The sequence below is a fragment of the Microcaecilia unicolor genome, chromosome 9 (assembly GCF_901765095.1).
Source record: "Microcaecilia unicolor chromosome 9, aMicUni1.1, whole genome shotgun sequence".
Classification (NCBI taxonomy): domain Eukaryota; kingdom Metazoa; phylum Chordata; class Amphibia; order Gymnophiona; family Siphonopidae; genus Microcaecilia; species Microcaecilia unicolor.
The window spans coordinates 187,941,864-187,956,723 of record NC_044039.1 but is presented as its reverse complement, the minus strand read 5'-3'; the positions used below and the strand labels follow the sequence as shown (position 1 = coordinate 187,956,723).

Sequence of the window (14,860 nt, the reverse complement as noted above, 5' to 3'; positions counted from 1 at the left end):
AGTGCTCGTAGTAAAATGGGTGGTTTTGTTTCTTATATTCGATTAGCTTTGACAACTTCCTCTTTGTTTCACAGTTAACTGGGAAACTGTGTGGAGAGCCAATACAACGAAGAAGTTTCTAGTACATGTTAACATGAACAGGAACGTTGGCTTATTACGCCTCTTCCCTGGGATCACTGCCGCCACTGTAGGTTTACTATGTTCATTCTATGTTAGTTACCATTAAAATTAGTGTCTGTTTTTAGAGGGAGTAGTTGTGCAACGTGCCATGTGTGGAATTTATAATATTGTATTTATTTTGATTTATTATCTTCTGCACCATTGAATGCATAACTTGCTGTTTTTTTTCTTTTTGCTGAAGAAAGTTCTCAGCTGGGAAACTTTTTTTTACCATTGATTTAACCATCAAGCAATAATGTCATGTAGCTAGTCTGGTCAAATGAGGAAATATATTTACACATCTAGAAACAAAAAGAGCAGAGAGAGAGCGAGAGGTCAGATTAGTGGAGTACATGGATTGAAAGAAATAAGGAAAGAACTTAAAACTGTGAACATGACTGATAAATTGAAACTCTTATCAGAGCAGTTAAGTGACCAGTTCTCTGTAGGGGCACACTTGACTATTAAAGAGTTTTGAACTTGAATCTCAGTGTATTGTGGTATTTGTAGTTCTGTTTTACTATTCAAATGCATCATTAGCAAAGGGTGTCATAAAGCTAAGACTCAACAACTCTGTATTTATGGATACACTTCTAATTTAACCTGTCATTACAAGGCAAGTTTCAAATGGATTTTTGCAGGCAAATGGGTGTTTACTTGAGCAACACCCTCTTTAAAAATTGTCCTGGGCCCTCTACAGGGAAAAGTATGTGTACTGCTGACAGTATGCCTCCTTTTTGTCTGCTGGGAAAAGAGATGATACTGTAGATAGAGACCAGGGTTGCCCTGAAAAAAGCAAACAGATGGATTTGATTTTCAAATTCCCATGCCTGCTGTTCAGTTTCAATCCACATATTTTGCAGGTTAATGGCCTGTGAGTTTTCCATTGAAAATTCTTGTACCCCTGATCCTGCAAGTACCACCTGTAAAAAAAAAAAAGAAATTGCCGTCTATTTGCGAACATATTGTGAACTAAGCTAGTCTTTCTAGGTATTCTCTGCAGGTCAGCAGTTCACTGTAATTCCACCAATAGGTCATTTAGCAGCACATAACACCACATGGACTTTGACTGTACATGTGCAGGAGGTTCCATAGTACTGCAACCCTGCTTCTCCCCTCAGTTCATTTTTGTTCACCAGATATGTCAGATGCACTGGGTTTAGCAGCAGCATGTTTTGTTTTGTTTTTTTACTTCATTAAAAAAAAATCCATTTTCTTAGGCAGATTTTTTGACACCATTTAAGATTTGGTATGTTCATGTTCTGTCCTGTATGAAATGCATTTTATTTTCTTTCTTTGTGATGTGCAAATGGAACATTTCAGTGTTTTTCAAATTTTCTTTGGAATTTGCATTTACCACCAGGCTGTAGATGGAAACCCCATCCCTTTTGCTTATTTCAGTTGAAGCCTTTCATTGAGCTGTCTACAGTATCATGAGAGAAGGGATTGTTTTAATCTTAAACAACTGAGACTTATTCATTCTTCATTTTATGAAGAGCATTATGCTCTGATTGTTCAGGCTGTGATGCTCTCCCATTTAGATTATTGTAATTCAGTCTATATAGGTTTACTTCGGAAGTTATTGACTAAATTACAATTACTTCACAATACAGCAGCAAGATTGATTTTTAGATGGGCTAAATATGAAAGAGTATCTCCTCTGTTAACAAATCTCCATTGGCTTTCATTACAAGCTTCCATTATAAGCAAGGATTGTGTTTAAAGTCCTTTGTTTATTAAGCTTTATATGGCTTGACTCTTGATTCTCTGATTAATTTGCTCAAATTCTCTCCTTCCAATTATGAATGTCAGTCAAAAAATAATTTTTTACTTTTTTTCCATCACCTACTGGACTCCAGTATAGTAGACATTGGAAGGCCTCTTTTTCATATTTTTTAGTCGCTGTTTAAAATGATTTGCCTTTAGAACTAAGGATGGATTCTTCTTATTCTTTCAGGAAAAGATTGAAATCTTTTTGAAAAATTCCTGCTAGTTTTGATTTATGATGGTAATAGAATATACTAGTTTTATATACAATTATTTTATTGTATCTTTAGTCCAATTTTTGCTTTCATGGTCTTTCATATTCTTTTTAAACCACTCAGGACTAGCTGGATTGAACAGTCAAGGAATTCCTACATTACATTAGTTATTCCTAACCAGCTGAGGAAAGCTCTCTTAGAACCTCTGAATTCTTGCGTGCTCAAGCACTAGAAGGGTTGCTTTTTTGTGTGACATTTACTTCATTCAGCAGAGCCACTGAGAACAAGGCCCCAATGATTTATGTACTTCATACTAGATTTCATCACGGTAAGGTGGTGCTCTGTATGCATCTCAAGTTCACCATCCTGGAGGTTCAGGACAAATATATTCCACGTATTAGAAAAAAGGGAAAAAAGACTAAACGTCAGCCGGCGTGGCTAAACAGTAAGATAAAGGAAATCATTAGAGCCAAAAAACAATCCTTCAGAAAGTGGAGAAGAGAACCAACTGAAAGTAACAGGATAGATCATAAGGAATGCCAAGCCAAATGCAAAGCGGAGATAAGGAGGGCAAAAAAGGACTTTGAGAAGAAATTAGCGTTGGAAGCAAAAATACATAGTAAAAATTTTTTTAGATACATTAAAAGCAGGAAACCGGCCAAAGAGTCGGTTGGGCCGCTGGACGAAAATGGTGTTAAAGGGGCGATCAAGGAGGACAAAGCCGTAGCGGAGAAATTAAATGAATTCTTTGCTTCGGTCTTCACCGAGGAGGATTTGGGGGGGACACCGGTGCCGGAAAGAATATTTGAAGCGGGGGAGTCGGAGAAACTAAACAAATTCTCTGTAACCTTGGAGGATGTAATGGGTCAGTTCAGCAAGCTGAAGAGTAGTAAATCACCGGGACCTGATGGTATTCATCCCAGAGTATTAATAGAACTAAAAAATGAACTTGCGGAGCTACTGTTAGAAATATGCAATCTGTCCCTAAAATCGAGTGTAGTACCGGAAGACTGGAGGGTAGCCAATGTTACTCCGATTTTTAAGAAGGGTTCCAGAGGAGATCCGGGAAATTATAGACCGGTGAGTCTGATGTCGGTGCCGGGCAAGATGGTGGAGGCTATTATTAAGAATAAAATTGCAGAGCATATACAAAAACATGGACTGATGAGACAAAGTCAGCACGGATTTAGTGAAGGGAAGTCTTGCCTCACCAATCTAATGCATTTTTTTGAGGGGTAAGCAAACATGTGGACAATGGGGAGCCGGTTGATATTGTATATCTGGATTTTCAGAAGGCGTTTGACAAAGTGCCGCACGAAAGACTCCTGAAGAAATTGCAGAGTCATGGAATCGGAGGTAGGGTATTATTATGGATTAAGAACTGGTTGAAAGATAGGAAGCAGAGAGTAGGATTGCGTGGCCAGTATTCTCAGTGGAGGAGGGTAGTTAGTGGGGTCCCGCAGGGGTCTGTGCTGGGTCCGTTGCTTTTTAATGTATTTATAAATGACCTAGAGATGGGAATAACTAGTGAGGTAATTAAATTCGCCGATGACACAAAATTATTCAGGGTCGTCAAGTCGCAGGAGGAATGTGAACGATTACAGGAGGACCTTGCGAGACTGGGAGAATGGGCGTGCAAGTGGCAGATGAAGTTCAATGTTGACAAGTGCAAAGTGATGCATGTGGGTAAGAGGAACCCGAATTATAGCTACGTCTTGCAAGGTTCCGCGTTAGGAGTTACGGATCAAGAAAGGGATCTGGGTGTCGTCGTCGATGATACGCTGAAACCTTCTGCTCAGTGTGCTGCTGTGGCTAGGAAAGCGAATAGAATGTTGGGTGTTATTAGGAAGGGTATGGAGTCCAGGTGTGCGGATGTTATAATGCCGTTGTATCGCTCCATGGTGCGACCGCACCTGGAGTATTGTGTTCAGTACTGGTCTCCGTATCTCAAAAAAGATATAGTAGAATTGGAAAAGGTACAGCGAAGGGCGACGAAAATGATAGTGGGGATGGGACGACTTTCCTATGAAGAGAGGCTGAGAAGGCTAGGGCTTTTCAGCTTGGAGAAGAGACGGCTGAGGGGAGATATGATAGAAGTGTATAAAATAATGAGTGGAATGGATCGGGTGGATGTGAAGCGACTGTTCACGCTATCCAAAAATACTAGGACTAGAGGGCATGAGTTGAAGCTACAGTGTGGTAAATTTAAAACGAATTGGAGAAAATCTTTCTTCACCCAACGTGTAATTAGACTCTGGAATTCGTTGCCGGAGAACGTGGTACGGGCGGTTAGCTTGACGGAGTTTAAAAAGGGGTTAGATAGATTCCTAAAGGACAAGTCCATAGACCGCTATTAAATGGACTTGGAAAAATTCCGCATTTTTAGGTATAACTTGTCTGGAATGTTTTTACGTTTGGGGAGCGTGCCAGGTGCCCTTGACCTGGATTGGCCACTGTCGGTGACAGGATGCTGGGCTAGATGGACCTTTGGTCTTTCCCAGTATGGCACTACTTATGTACTTATGTACTTATGGTGTTGGATTAAGAGACACCATATTTAGGGACTCTTTTTTTTTTTTTACATCCCACCAGTTCCTGGAATCATCTACTGCAGAGGCTAAGGAAGGTAAAATGATGTCTTACCTGATAATTTTCTTTCCTTTAGTCGCAGCAGATGAATCCAGGGTCCCTCTCTTGTGCCGCATTCTAAGGTGTAGTTGTGGAGGATCTCTGTTGTAGGTTCTCTGGAGGTGCATGTTCATTGCCAATAAATAACCTAATTGTCGAGGACAGGAATGCAGGAAGAAACTTCAGACCCAGCACTCACATTTACATCACCTCTATGGCATCATAAGCAGTTGTGCCTAAATGCTAGACAAGTATGTACCCAGTTGCATTAGTATTCTATAAAGGAAAGTAATTGCCTATTTTTATTTATAGAATAAATAGGTTTCTACTGTGGTGCCCTCCAGAAGCCTAAATCTAAGTATTCTATTATAGAATTGCACAAAATTTGTGCATAGACTTCTGTAATGCAGACTGACATTACTAGTCTGACTTCTGTATTCCTTTTTATGTTTAACTCTTTTTTATTGAACGTTTACATATACAGTATTCATTATAAAACATCCATTTACTCCTAACACATAAGATCTGTTTCAGGTCAAATTATTTGATCTTAACTATGAACTTCTTGCTTATAGTAGAATTTGTTCATTGTCTTAACTTTTTATGTCTTTGTTCTCCTAATCCTGGGCTCTGCTTGGACTACCTTCTTTTAGGAATAAACTTCCTGAGTCCAGGTTTTGTTATATATCGTTATGGTTCTTCCTTCTTCTCTATTACCAATTTCCTTAATTTATTAACCCATTAACATCAGCGTGAACAACTTAACCTTCATTAACGTTTCTGTTTTGTAATTGCATTCAACTGTTAAATTTAATACATTATGGTTTAAATCTTAATTTTCTATTTTCTTTCCCCCCCCCCCCTCCCCTTCCCCTCCCCCCTTTCCCCCCCCTCCCTTTCCCCCTCTTTCCCCCTTCCCCCCCCTCATTGTTCTCTGTCTTCGTCTTGCCTATTGGGTTGTTAATCTTTACTCAAAGAGTTCAGTCTTCTGTCCGAATTTCTCGTCTCTGTCTGTTCATGCTCCCTGTGTACTATCTTCCTCTTCTTCATTTAGAAGTTTATCAGGTAACTACGGGCTGCATGTGGGAGTGTGTTTAAGAGAGGACTCCAGCACGCCTCAAATTTCTTTCCTTCTATCGATTCCCAGTTCTTCACACCCATCCGTTCTACCCTCATCAACATCATCATTCGCGTCCTCCACTGTTGTCTAAATGGTGGCCTGTGCGAGAGCCACTCGGCCAGAATAACTTGCTTAGCAATTATAACCGTCTTTGAAGCAAATTCTGAATACCCTCTCTTTGTTGGCTTGCTTAGTCTTAAATGACCAAAGAGGATTGCCACATCATAAGTCCAAGTTGCATTCCACAGTTGTGACACATATATGAGCAGTCCTTTCCAAAATTCCACCACTGCTGGGCAGTTCCATATCATATGACCTAAAGTTGCTCCAGCACCATCACATCTGGGGCAGGATCCCCAGGGTGACACACCCATGTGAAAAGCTTGTCTGGGTGCTATATACGTCCGCATAACCAGTCTGTACTGTTGTTCCCAGTGTACTGCGGCAGCCGTGGAGTGCCTCATTCTCGAGACATGTGTTTTTATCTGCTCCTCTGTTACTGTCTGCATCAGATCTTCACTCCACCGCTGCGCCAGCTTTTTGTAATCCAATTCCGCGGCCGTATCCCTGATATACCTGTGATGAAATGTAAGTGATACTTTCTGCTGCGCTGCCAGGGAGAATGCCTCTGAGATTTCTATTTGTACGTCTTCCGCTAGATCTTCCCACGGTAAAGAATGCACATAATGTTTTAACTGCTGGTAATGAAATCTGTCTCGGTCTGGTAAACCATATTCTCTTTGTAATTCCGCAAAGTTCTTCATCTTGCCTTCTGTGGTTAATACTTGGAGGAGGTATATCACTCCTCGTCGCTTCCACTTCTGAAATGTCCCATATAGCTGTCCCGGTGCAAAGTCCATATTGCCGCATATTGATCGGAAGGGCGTGACTTTAGTTGAAAATTTATGCAGTTTGCATATCCATCTCCACACCGCTTTTGCAGTGGGCATTATCAATGCATATTTCAAGACTTCTGGAATTACTGTCCCTCCTACGTGTAGGTAATTTGTGAAATGCCACTCTGGGTCCAGCTGTAGTTCCAGATCTGTATTAGAGAACTCTGTCGTCCCTCTGAACCAGTCGTTGATGTGCCGCATTCCACTGGCCACCGTCAATTGCTTCACACTTAACAATCCCAATCCTCCATATTCAACCGGGATGGCTAATGTAGTTACTGGTATGCGCGGTTTTCTCCCCCGCCACAAGAAACGTTGTATTAATTGATTTAGTTTTTGTTCATCTTGTCTCTTCAGGAACAGTGGTAATAACTGAAAGACGTACAACCACTTCGGGGTTATGCACATATTGTACAAGGCTATCCGCCCTAATAATGAGATAGGCAGGGATCCCCACATGCCCAGTCCATCTTCTGTCTCTTTTAACAATTTAGTTACATTTATTTTATATAATTGTCTGAGATCTGCCGGTATCTGTACCCCTAGGTATGTTATGGGTCCTTCCGTCCATTGTAATGCTTGTGCATCTGCCCCCCTCTCCACCCCTTCTGCGCCCACTGGTAAAACACAAGATTTCGTAATGTTTAATTTAAACCCTGAGATTCCCCCAAACCTCTTCACTTCCTGTAATAAACAGCCCAGAGAGTGTGTTGGGTCAGTTAATGTCAATAACAGGTCATCTGCGTATGCCAGCACTTTTATTTGTCGGCTCGCCACTGTAACTCCCTGTATCTCTTGATTGTTCACGATGGTTCTTAATAGTGGTTCTAGTGCCATCACAAAAAGGAGTGGGGAGAGCGGACAGCCCTGTCTAGTTCCTTTGCTGATCCGAAATTCTTGGCCCTTCCCCCCGTTAACAATTACGCTTGCTGTCGGGTTATTATATAATGTTTTTATTACCTCCCTAAACCATCCTATAATTCCCATTCTTGTCATTACTTGTTCTAAGTATTCCCAATTGACGTGATCAAACGCCTTCTCGGCATCTAAACTTAATACCCAAACCGGCACTTTTTTTGTTTTACATACCGACAAGGCTACCAGTAGTTTCCGAACATTGTGTACTGCCCGTCTTCCCCGGACAAACCCCACTTGGTCCGGGCTTGCCAGGTCGGGTAAGCACTGCGCCAAGCGCTCTGCCATTATTTTTGCTAATAATTTGACTTCTACGTTCAGCAACGAGATAGGCCTGTAGGACCCCGGCCTCTCTGGTGACTTGCCCGCCTTTGGAATCAGTGTTATATATGCTACATTGGCATAAGCAGGTAGCTCTCCCCTCTCAATCACTTCTTCATAGTAAGCTAATAGATGAGCTTGGGCCTGTGGTGGCATGAGTTTATAATACTCCCCAGATAGCCCATCTGGACCTGGGGCTGATCGCAACTTTAACTCTTTTACTGCTTTCTGCAATTCTACTAATGTCAACGGCATATTCAAGCCTTCCTGCTGTTGCTGAGTAATCTGTGGTATTTTAATGTTTCCCAAATAATCATTTAAAGCCGTCTCTGATAATTGTGTTTTGTTGGTGTACAAAGTTTGGAAATACTCAGTGAAGACTTGGGTAATTTCTTTAGGGTTGCTAGTTAGTCTACCTTGACTATTCCTTATCGTAGCCACTGTCCTAGAGCCCCCCCATCCTTTAATTACTCCTGCCAACAAGCGTCCCGATTTATTCCCAAACCTATGAAGTCTATACTTATAAGTATAGAGCTGATCTTTTTTCAATTTCATGTAATTTAGTATTTAAGGCAATTTGCAATGACTTCACTGTGTCTAGGTTTATCTTGGTTGGATTCTGGGTGTATCTCTTCTGAGCTTTTGTCAGTCTGGATTCTAATAACAAAATGCCGGCTACTCTACTTTTATTCTTTTTGCTGCAATATGCCAGGATTTCCCCCCTCATAACCGCCTTAGACGCTTCCCAGAAAAGGACTGATTGCGTCTGAACGTGTTGTCTATTGTTCTGGGCGTAGTCTTCCCATTTCGCGTGTAGATATTTGATAAATTTCTCATCCGTGTGTAAGTATGCCGGGAATCTCCACCCTCTCCCACTTTGGTTATCTGTTTGCAGCTCTAAGTCTATCCATACGGCCGCATGATCAGATATTTCTTCTGGACCAATGGTTGCTCTTATTAAATGCGATAGTGTTAATCTGTCTATCAAAATATAATCCAACCTACTCATCGTATCATGGGCTCTAGACCTATGAGAATATTCTCTTTCAGTCGGGTGTAGCGTTCTCCATGTGTCAACCAAGTTAAGTGTTTTAGAAAACGACTTTAATTCCCTAGCCTTTGTACCTATATGATGGGAAGAGTCCCTGTTTGAGCAATCCATTTGAGGATTATACACTAGGTTAAAATCTCCTACTACCACCAATCTTTTGTTATTATATTTAGCACATTTGGCCATTAAGGATCTCAGGAATAATGGGTCATGTACGTTCGGTCCATAAACTGTTACCAAAATAAGTTCCATACCGGGTAGCCATATTTTTATTATTAAGTATCTCCCATCTTCCCCAGACTCTTCCTGGGTTGCTTTATATGTCAATCCTTTCCTAAATAAAATTGCAATCCCTCCTTTCTTCCCGAGTGCCTCCAAGGAAAGCACCTCCCCTACCCAGTTTCTTTTCAATTTGGCATGTTCTAGGTCTGATAGATGTGTTTCTTGCAGACATGCTATATCTGTGTTATGCCGCTTTAGGGCCGTTAGGATTTTAGCTCTTTTGATCGGGGAGTTAATCCCCCCGACGTTCCAAGTTGTTACTCTAACTGGCATTGTGACTCCTTGTGGCCGGCATACCTGCTAGTTCTGTTACCCGTGATCCCCCCTCGTTTGTTCTATGTGGAAGTTTATTTGTCCTTTTGTTTTCCCTTATCTTTTTACCTTTGTCTATCTTTATCATTCCCTTCCCCCCCATACCCTCTATTCTCCCTACCCCTCCCCCACCCTTCTCCCGTTTCATTCCCCCCCTCTCTATTAACCCTCCCTTCTCTCGCTCCAGGTCTAGCCTGTCCTTAGAGAAGTGACCCCCTAGGCACATGAGGCCCCCTGCCCACTCTGTCCAATGTACCTTTTCTGGTGCTCGATTCAATCACGTCACCATTAGATTTTTTCTAGTAAGCCTTCTTCCAGTGCTGCTTTCTTTGCTTCTGTCACCGTTTTAAATGTTTTCCACTGACCCTGGATTAACATCCGTAGAGTTGCTGGGAATTGGAGGGAAAATCTTATGCCTTTACTCACAAGTGCAGAGCATAACGGATGATACTGCCGCCTCCTCTGTTGCACCTCGGCCGAGAAATCTTGAAAAATTAGCACTTTGCGCCCGTCATGTGTCAATGAGTTCCTCCGCATCCGGAATCCCTGTAAAATCTCCATCCGATGTCTGTAGTTTAATATCTTGGCTATAATTACTCGTGGGCGCGTTTGTTCTTCAGCCTTGCGTCCCACGCGGTGAGCTCTTTCTATTACGAACGGCCCCATGGTGTCTGTTATCGCTAGTTCTTTTGCTAGCCATGTTTCAAGCCAAGTGGTTAAATTCTTTTCAGGTATTGTCTCTGGTATCCCCACTAACCGTATGTTGCTCCTCCTGGAGCGATTTTCTAAATCTTCTAATTTGTTGTGATATTCGTGGAGCTGTTTTGTGAGGGCGGCTATGTCTGGGCCGTATCCGCGCCCTTCATCCTCTAGGGCCGACACTCGGGTTTCGAGGTCCCCCATTCGAATGCCCACTCCATCCAGCCTTGTATTCAGTTCTTCCAGCTTGTGTTCTACCGCCTCCCATTTCGGGTCCCAGGCCTTCGCTACTGCCATCGTGATTTGCTGGAGTTGCGCTTCCGAAAAGCCTTCCGTCTGCGGAGCGGATATTTCCGCCATCTTGGACTCCTGCGCTGTCGTTTTTATTTTCTCTTTTTTTACCGATTTTTGTGCCATCGCTAATGGAGACCTGCTGAGGTATTTGTCCATAAATTACCTCCACTTCCCGCAAGATCTTGTTTTGAGCACCTTCCGATTAGTTTAATATCTGTTTTTGGCAGGGGTCTCAGAGCTCGAGCCACACGCTGCTGCTCAGCTCATGTCCCGACCGGAAGTCATCCTGTATTCCTTTTTAATCATACAACTTAATTTTGTATAGAGGAAGTAAACAGTTAAGACTCGTTAAGAGATGAAGATTCTCCTCTTAAAGAGTAATTTTGCAACTTTTGTTTTTAATAGGTTAAAGCATTTCTTCAGCCCCCAATGGAGGGCATAGTACTGGAAACCTATGGGACTGGTAACGCACCAGATAATCGCTTTGATTTGCTGGAGGAACTGAAGAGAGCCACAGAAAGAGGTGTGTTCATTATTAACTGTACCCAGTGTCTACGAGGATCCGTCAGTGAATCTTATGCTACAGGAAAGGTATGACAATGAAAGGTATATTTTTTTTCAGTTGTGCATAGAGATTACTATTATCTTTATATACATTACTTCTTGCTTGATGTAGATTTTATAGTGAATAAGAAAGTTCAAGCAAATTTCACTCTGGTGTGGGCCTGCAGTTTTCCCAGTATATATCTAAACAGTTTTGGTTTTGAGTTTATTGAAAAAGAATTGTTATTGCCTGCAGCTGCTCCATAGAGACACAGACACAGTAAAGGGTTCATCCTCCAAGGAAGCTCCTTTTAAGTCTTGTCCTATCACTTCCTTGGTGAGGAGGGTGAGAGGATGAGGGTGCATAAGAGGAAAACTTGTTGTCAATTTAAACTCTGTTAGCCTTCAAAATGTATAACCCTGTAAAAAGCTATCAGAAAGTTTTACAACTCTTCCACACTTTTATAGCAGTTCACATTACTACCTACTTTTGGAAAGGGACAGAAAAGTTTACAAAATACAAAGAATTTCAATAGGTGGTGTCATCAAGAAGGTTTTAGGTACATAGGAGGATAGAGCAATACATGGAAAAACAAAACACTATATTGTAATGATGGACTGCATCTCACTGTGGCAGGAAAAAAAATCCTTAAGAAATTCAGACAATATGTATCTAGGCGTTTAAAGTAGACGGTGGGGTGGCATATGGAGGCAGGTCACTTCCAGTGGTCACCCCCAGCTAAAGACAAGGTGTGACAGTAGTAAAGAAAACAAAACAACAATCTTAGCGAATCACTTCGTACTAACACAGCAGGAAGTGATACTAAATACAAAACTAAACAGAAGATGAAACTGTCACTGAAATGCAGCTGGAAAGCGATGACCACAAATGCTCGCAGTCTAAGCAACAAAGTTCATGATCTGAAAGCCCTGATGGTAGAGGCAGACTTTAGACATTGTTGCTGACACGGAGACATGGTTCAATGATTCCCATGAATAGGATGCAAACATACCAGGCTATAATCTATTTAGGAAAGATAGAGATGATCGTAAAGGTGGAGGAGTAGCTCTGTATGTGAGAAACGATATCGCAGTGACTGAAATGCCAGGGACCTGAGGAAAGGAAGAAGCAATATGTATCACCTTGAAGAGAAATGATGGAACCTCTGTCCATATGGGTGTTGTCTACAGACCTCTGACACAATCGAAGGAACTAGATAAAGATCTGGTTACAGATATCCAACAGTTGAGAAAGAAAAGAGATGTGCTGTTGCTGGGAGATTTCAACCTGCCGGATGCAGCTTGGAAAGTTCCATCTGCGAGATCGGAAAGAAGTAGAGAGATCGTGGATGCCTTTCGAAGTGCTCTGCTCAGACATATGATGAAAGAACCCACGAGGGAAAGAGCAACGCTGGAATTGTTGCTCTCAAATAGGGCAGGTGTGAGTTATGTCTGAGTGGGCACCGACCTGGACAGCAGTGATCATCAAACAGTGGTATGATATAACAACTAAAGGAGAGGGAAGCCACTCAAAACTCACAGTCCTGGATTTCAAACATGCTGACTTTAGCAAAATGGGGGAATACCTGAAGAAAGAGCTGATGGGCTGGGGGGATATATGAGAAATGGAAAGGCAGTGGTCCAGGCTGAGCTATAAATATGGCTACTAACCTTTATGTAGGGAGAGTAAAGGAAACAGATATGGTTCTGCAAGAAAATAAAGGCTAAAGAGAATGGTGTTCATGAAATATAGAAAAACTCAAGAACAGGCACACAGAGAGGAATAATGGATGAAACTGAAAGAAGCTAAGAGAGAGTTAGGTCTGGCAAAAGCGCAAACAGAAGAACAAATTGCTAGAAATGTAAGGTGGGGTGACAAGAATTTTTTCAGATATATTAGTAAAAGGAGGAAGACTAAAAATGGAATTGTGAGATTGAAAGATGCTGTGAACTTTATTTATTTATTTATTGCATTTGTATCCCACATTTTCCCACCTTTTTGCAGGCTCAATGTGGCTTACATAATTTAGTTATGACATTCTCATTCCAGGGTATCAGATACAATTAGTAATGTGCAGAGAATAAGTAAGGGGAGGAGAAGGAAGTGATTAGGTGGGTAAGTATAGAAGGTGGACTTTAATAACTGGATGGGTTGGTGAGGTGGATTAGTGAGGCTATAGGTTCTCTTTGTAGGCTTTGTTGAAGAAATATGTCTTCAGAGATTTGCGAAAGTTAGTTATTTCGTCAGTTGTTTTCAGGTCTGTAGGTAATGCATTCCATAGCTGCGTGCTCATGTAAGAGAAGGTAGTGGCATGCATTAGCCTGTATTTTAGTCCTTTACAGCTGGGGAAGTGCAGATTGAGAAATTTGCGGGATGATCTTTTGGAGAATGATGAGGAAAAGGCAAACATGCTAAACAAATACTTCTGTGTACTCAGAAGAAAATCCTAGGGAAAGACCACGATTGACTGGCAAAGGTACATATGAGAATGAAGTGGATATGGCACCATTCACAGAGGAAAGTGTTTATGAGCAACTTGAAAAATTGAAGGTGAACTAAGCCATGGGACTGGACAGGATCCATCCCAGGATATTGAGGGAGCTCAGAGAAGTTCTGGTGGGTTCTCTTAAAGATTTGTTTAATAAATCCTTGGATATGGGGGAAGTTCCTTGGGATTGGAGATGAGCGACTGTGGTCCCTCTTCACAAAAGTGGTGAGAGAGAAAAAGCTGGAAACTACAGGCCAGTAAGCCTCACTTCGATTATTGGAAAAGTAATAGAAGCAATGCTGAAGGAAAGGATAGTGAATTTCCTGGAATCCAGTAGGTGACAAGATCCGAGATAACATGGTTTTACCAAAGGTAAATCATGCCAAACAAATCTGAATGAATTCTTTGACTGGGTGACCAGAGAATTGGATCAAGAACATGTGCTAGATATAATCTACTTAGATTTCAGCAAAGCCTTTGACACGGTTCCTCATAGGAGACTCTTGAATAAACTTGACAGGCAGAAGTTAAGACTTGGTGGTGAACTGGATTTGGAACTGGTTGACAGATGCCAGAGGGTGGTGGTTAATGGAATTCACTCGGAGGAAGGAAAGGTGAGTAGTGGAGTGCCTCAAGGATCGGTGCTGGGGCAGATTGTTTTATATATTTGTGAAGGCAGCGAAACAGTGTGACAAGGCAGTGGCTGTAGCCAGAAGGATGCTAGGCTGTTTAGAGAGAGGTGTAACTAGCATCAGAAAGGAGGTGTTGATGCCTCTGTAAAAGTCGTTGGTGAAGCCCCACCTGGAGTATTGGGTTCAGTTTTGGAGGCCTTATCTTGCTAAAGATGTAAGAAGAATTAAAGCTGTCCAGAGGAAGGCAACAAGAATGATATGGGGCTTGCACCAAAGCACATATGAGAAGAGACTTGAAGACCTGAATATGTATACCCTAGAGGAGAGGAGGGACAGGGGAGATATTATACAGACATTTAAATACTTGAAAGGTATTAATATAGAAACAAATATTTTCCAGAGAAGGGAAAGTGGTAAAACTAGAGGACATGAATTGATGTTGCAGGGCGGTAGACATAGGAGTAATGTCAGAAAATTATTTTTCATGGAGAGGGTGGTGGATGCCTGGAATGATCTCCCGAGGGGGGAGATAGAAAA

At 41.7% G+C, this 14,860-nt stretch overlaps 1 protein-coding gene across 1 annotated transcript in view; it reads left to right on the top strand.

Annotated features, from left to right (window-relative positions):
- The window catches only part of ASPG (asparaginase), a 144,926-nt gene that overhangs the window by 86,270 nt on the left and 43,796 nt on the right, over positions 1-14,860 (top strand). The window contains exons 7-8 of the mRNA XM_030213781.1: positions 75-187; positions 11,065-11,250. Coding sequence (XP_030069641.1) covers positions 75-187; positions 11,065-11,250 — 299 coding nt within the window. The remainder of the gene's footprint in view (positions 1-74; positions 188-11,064; positions 11,251-14,860) is intronic.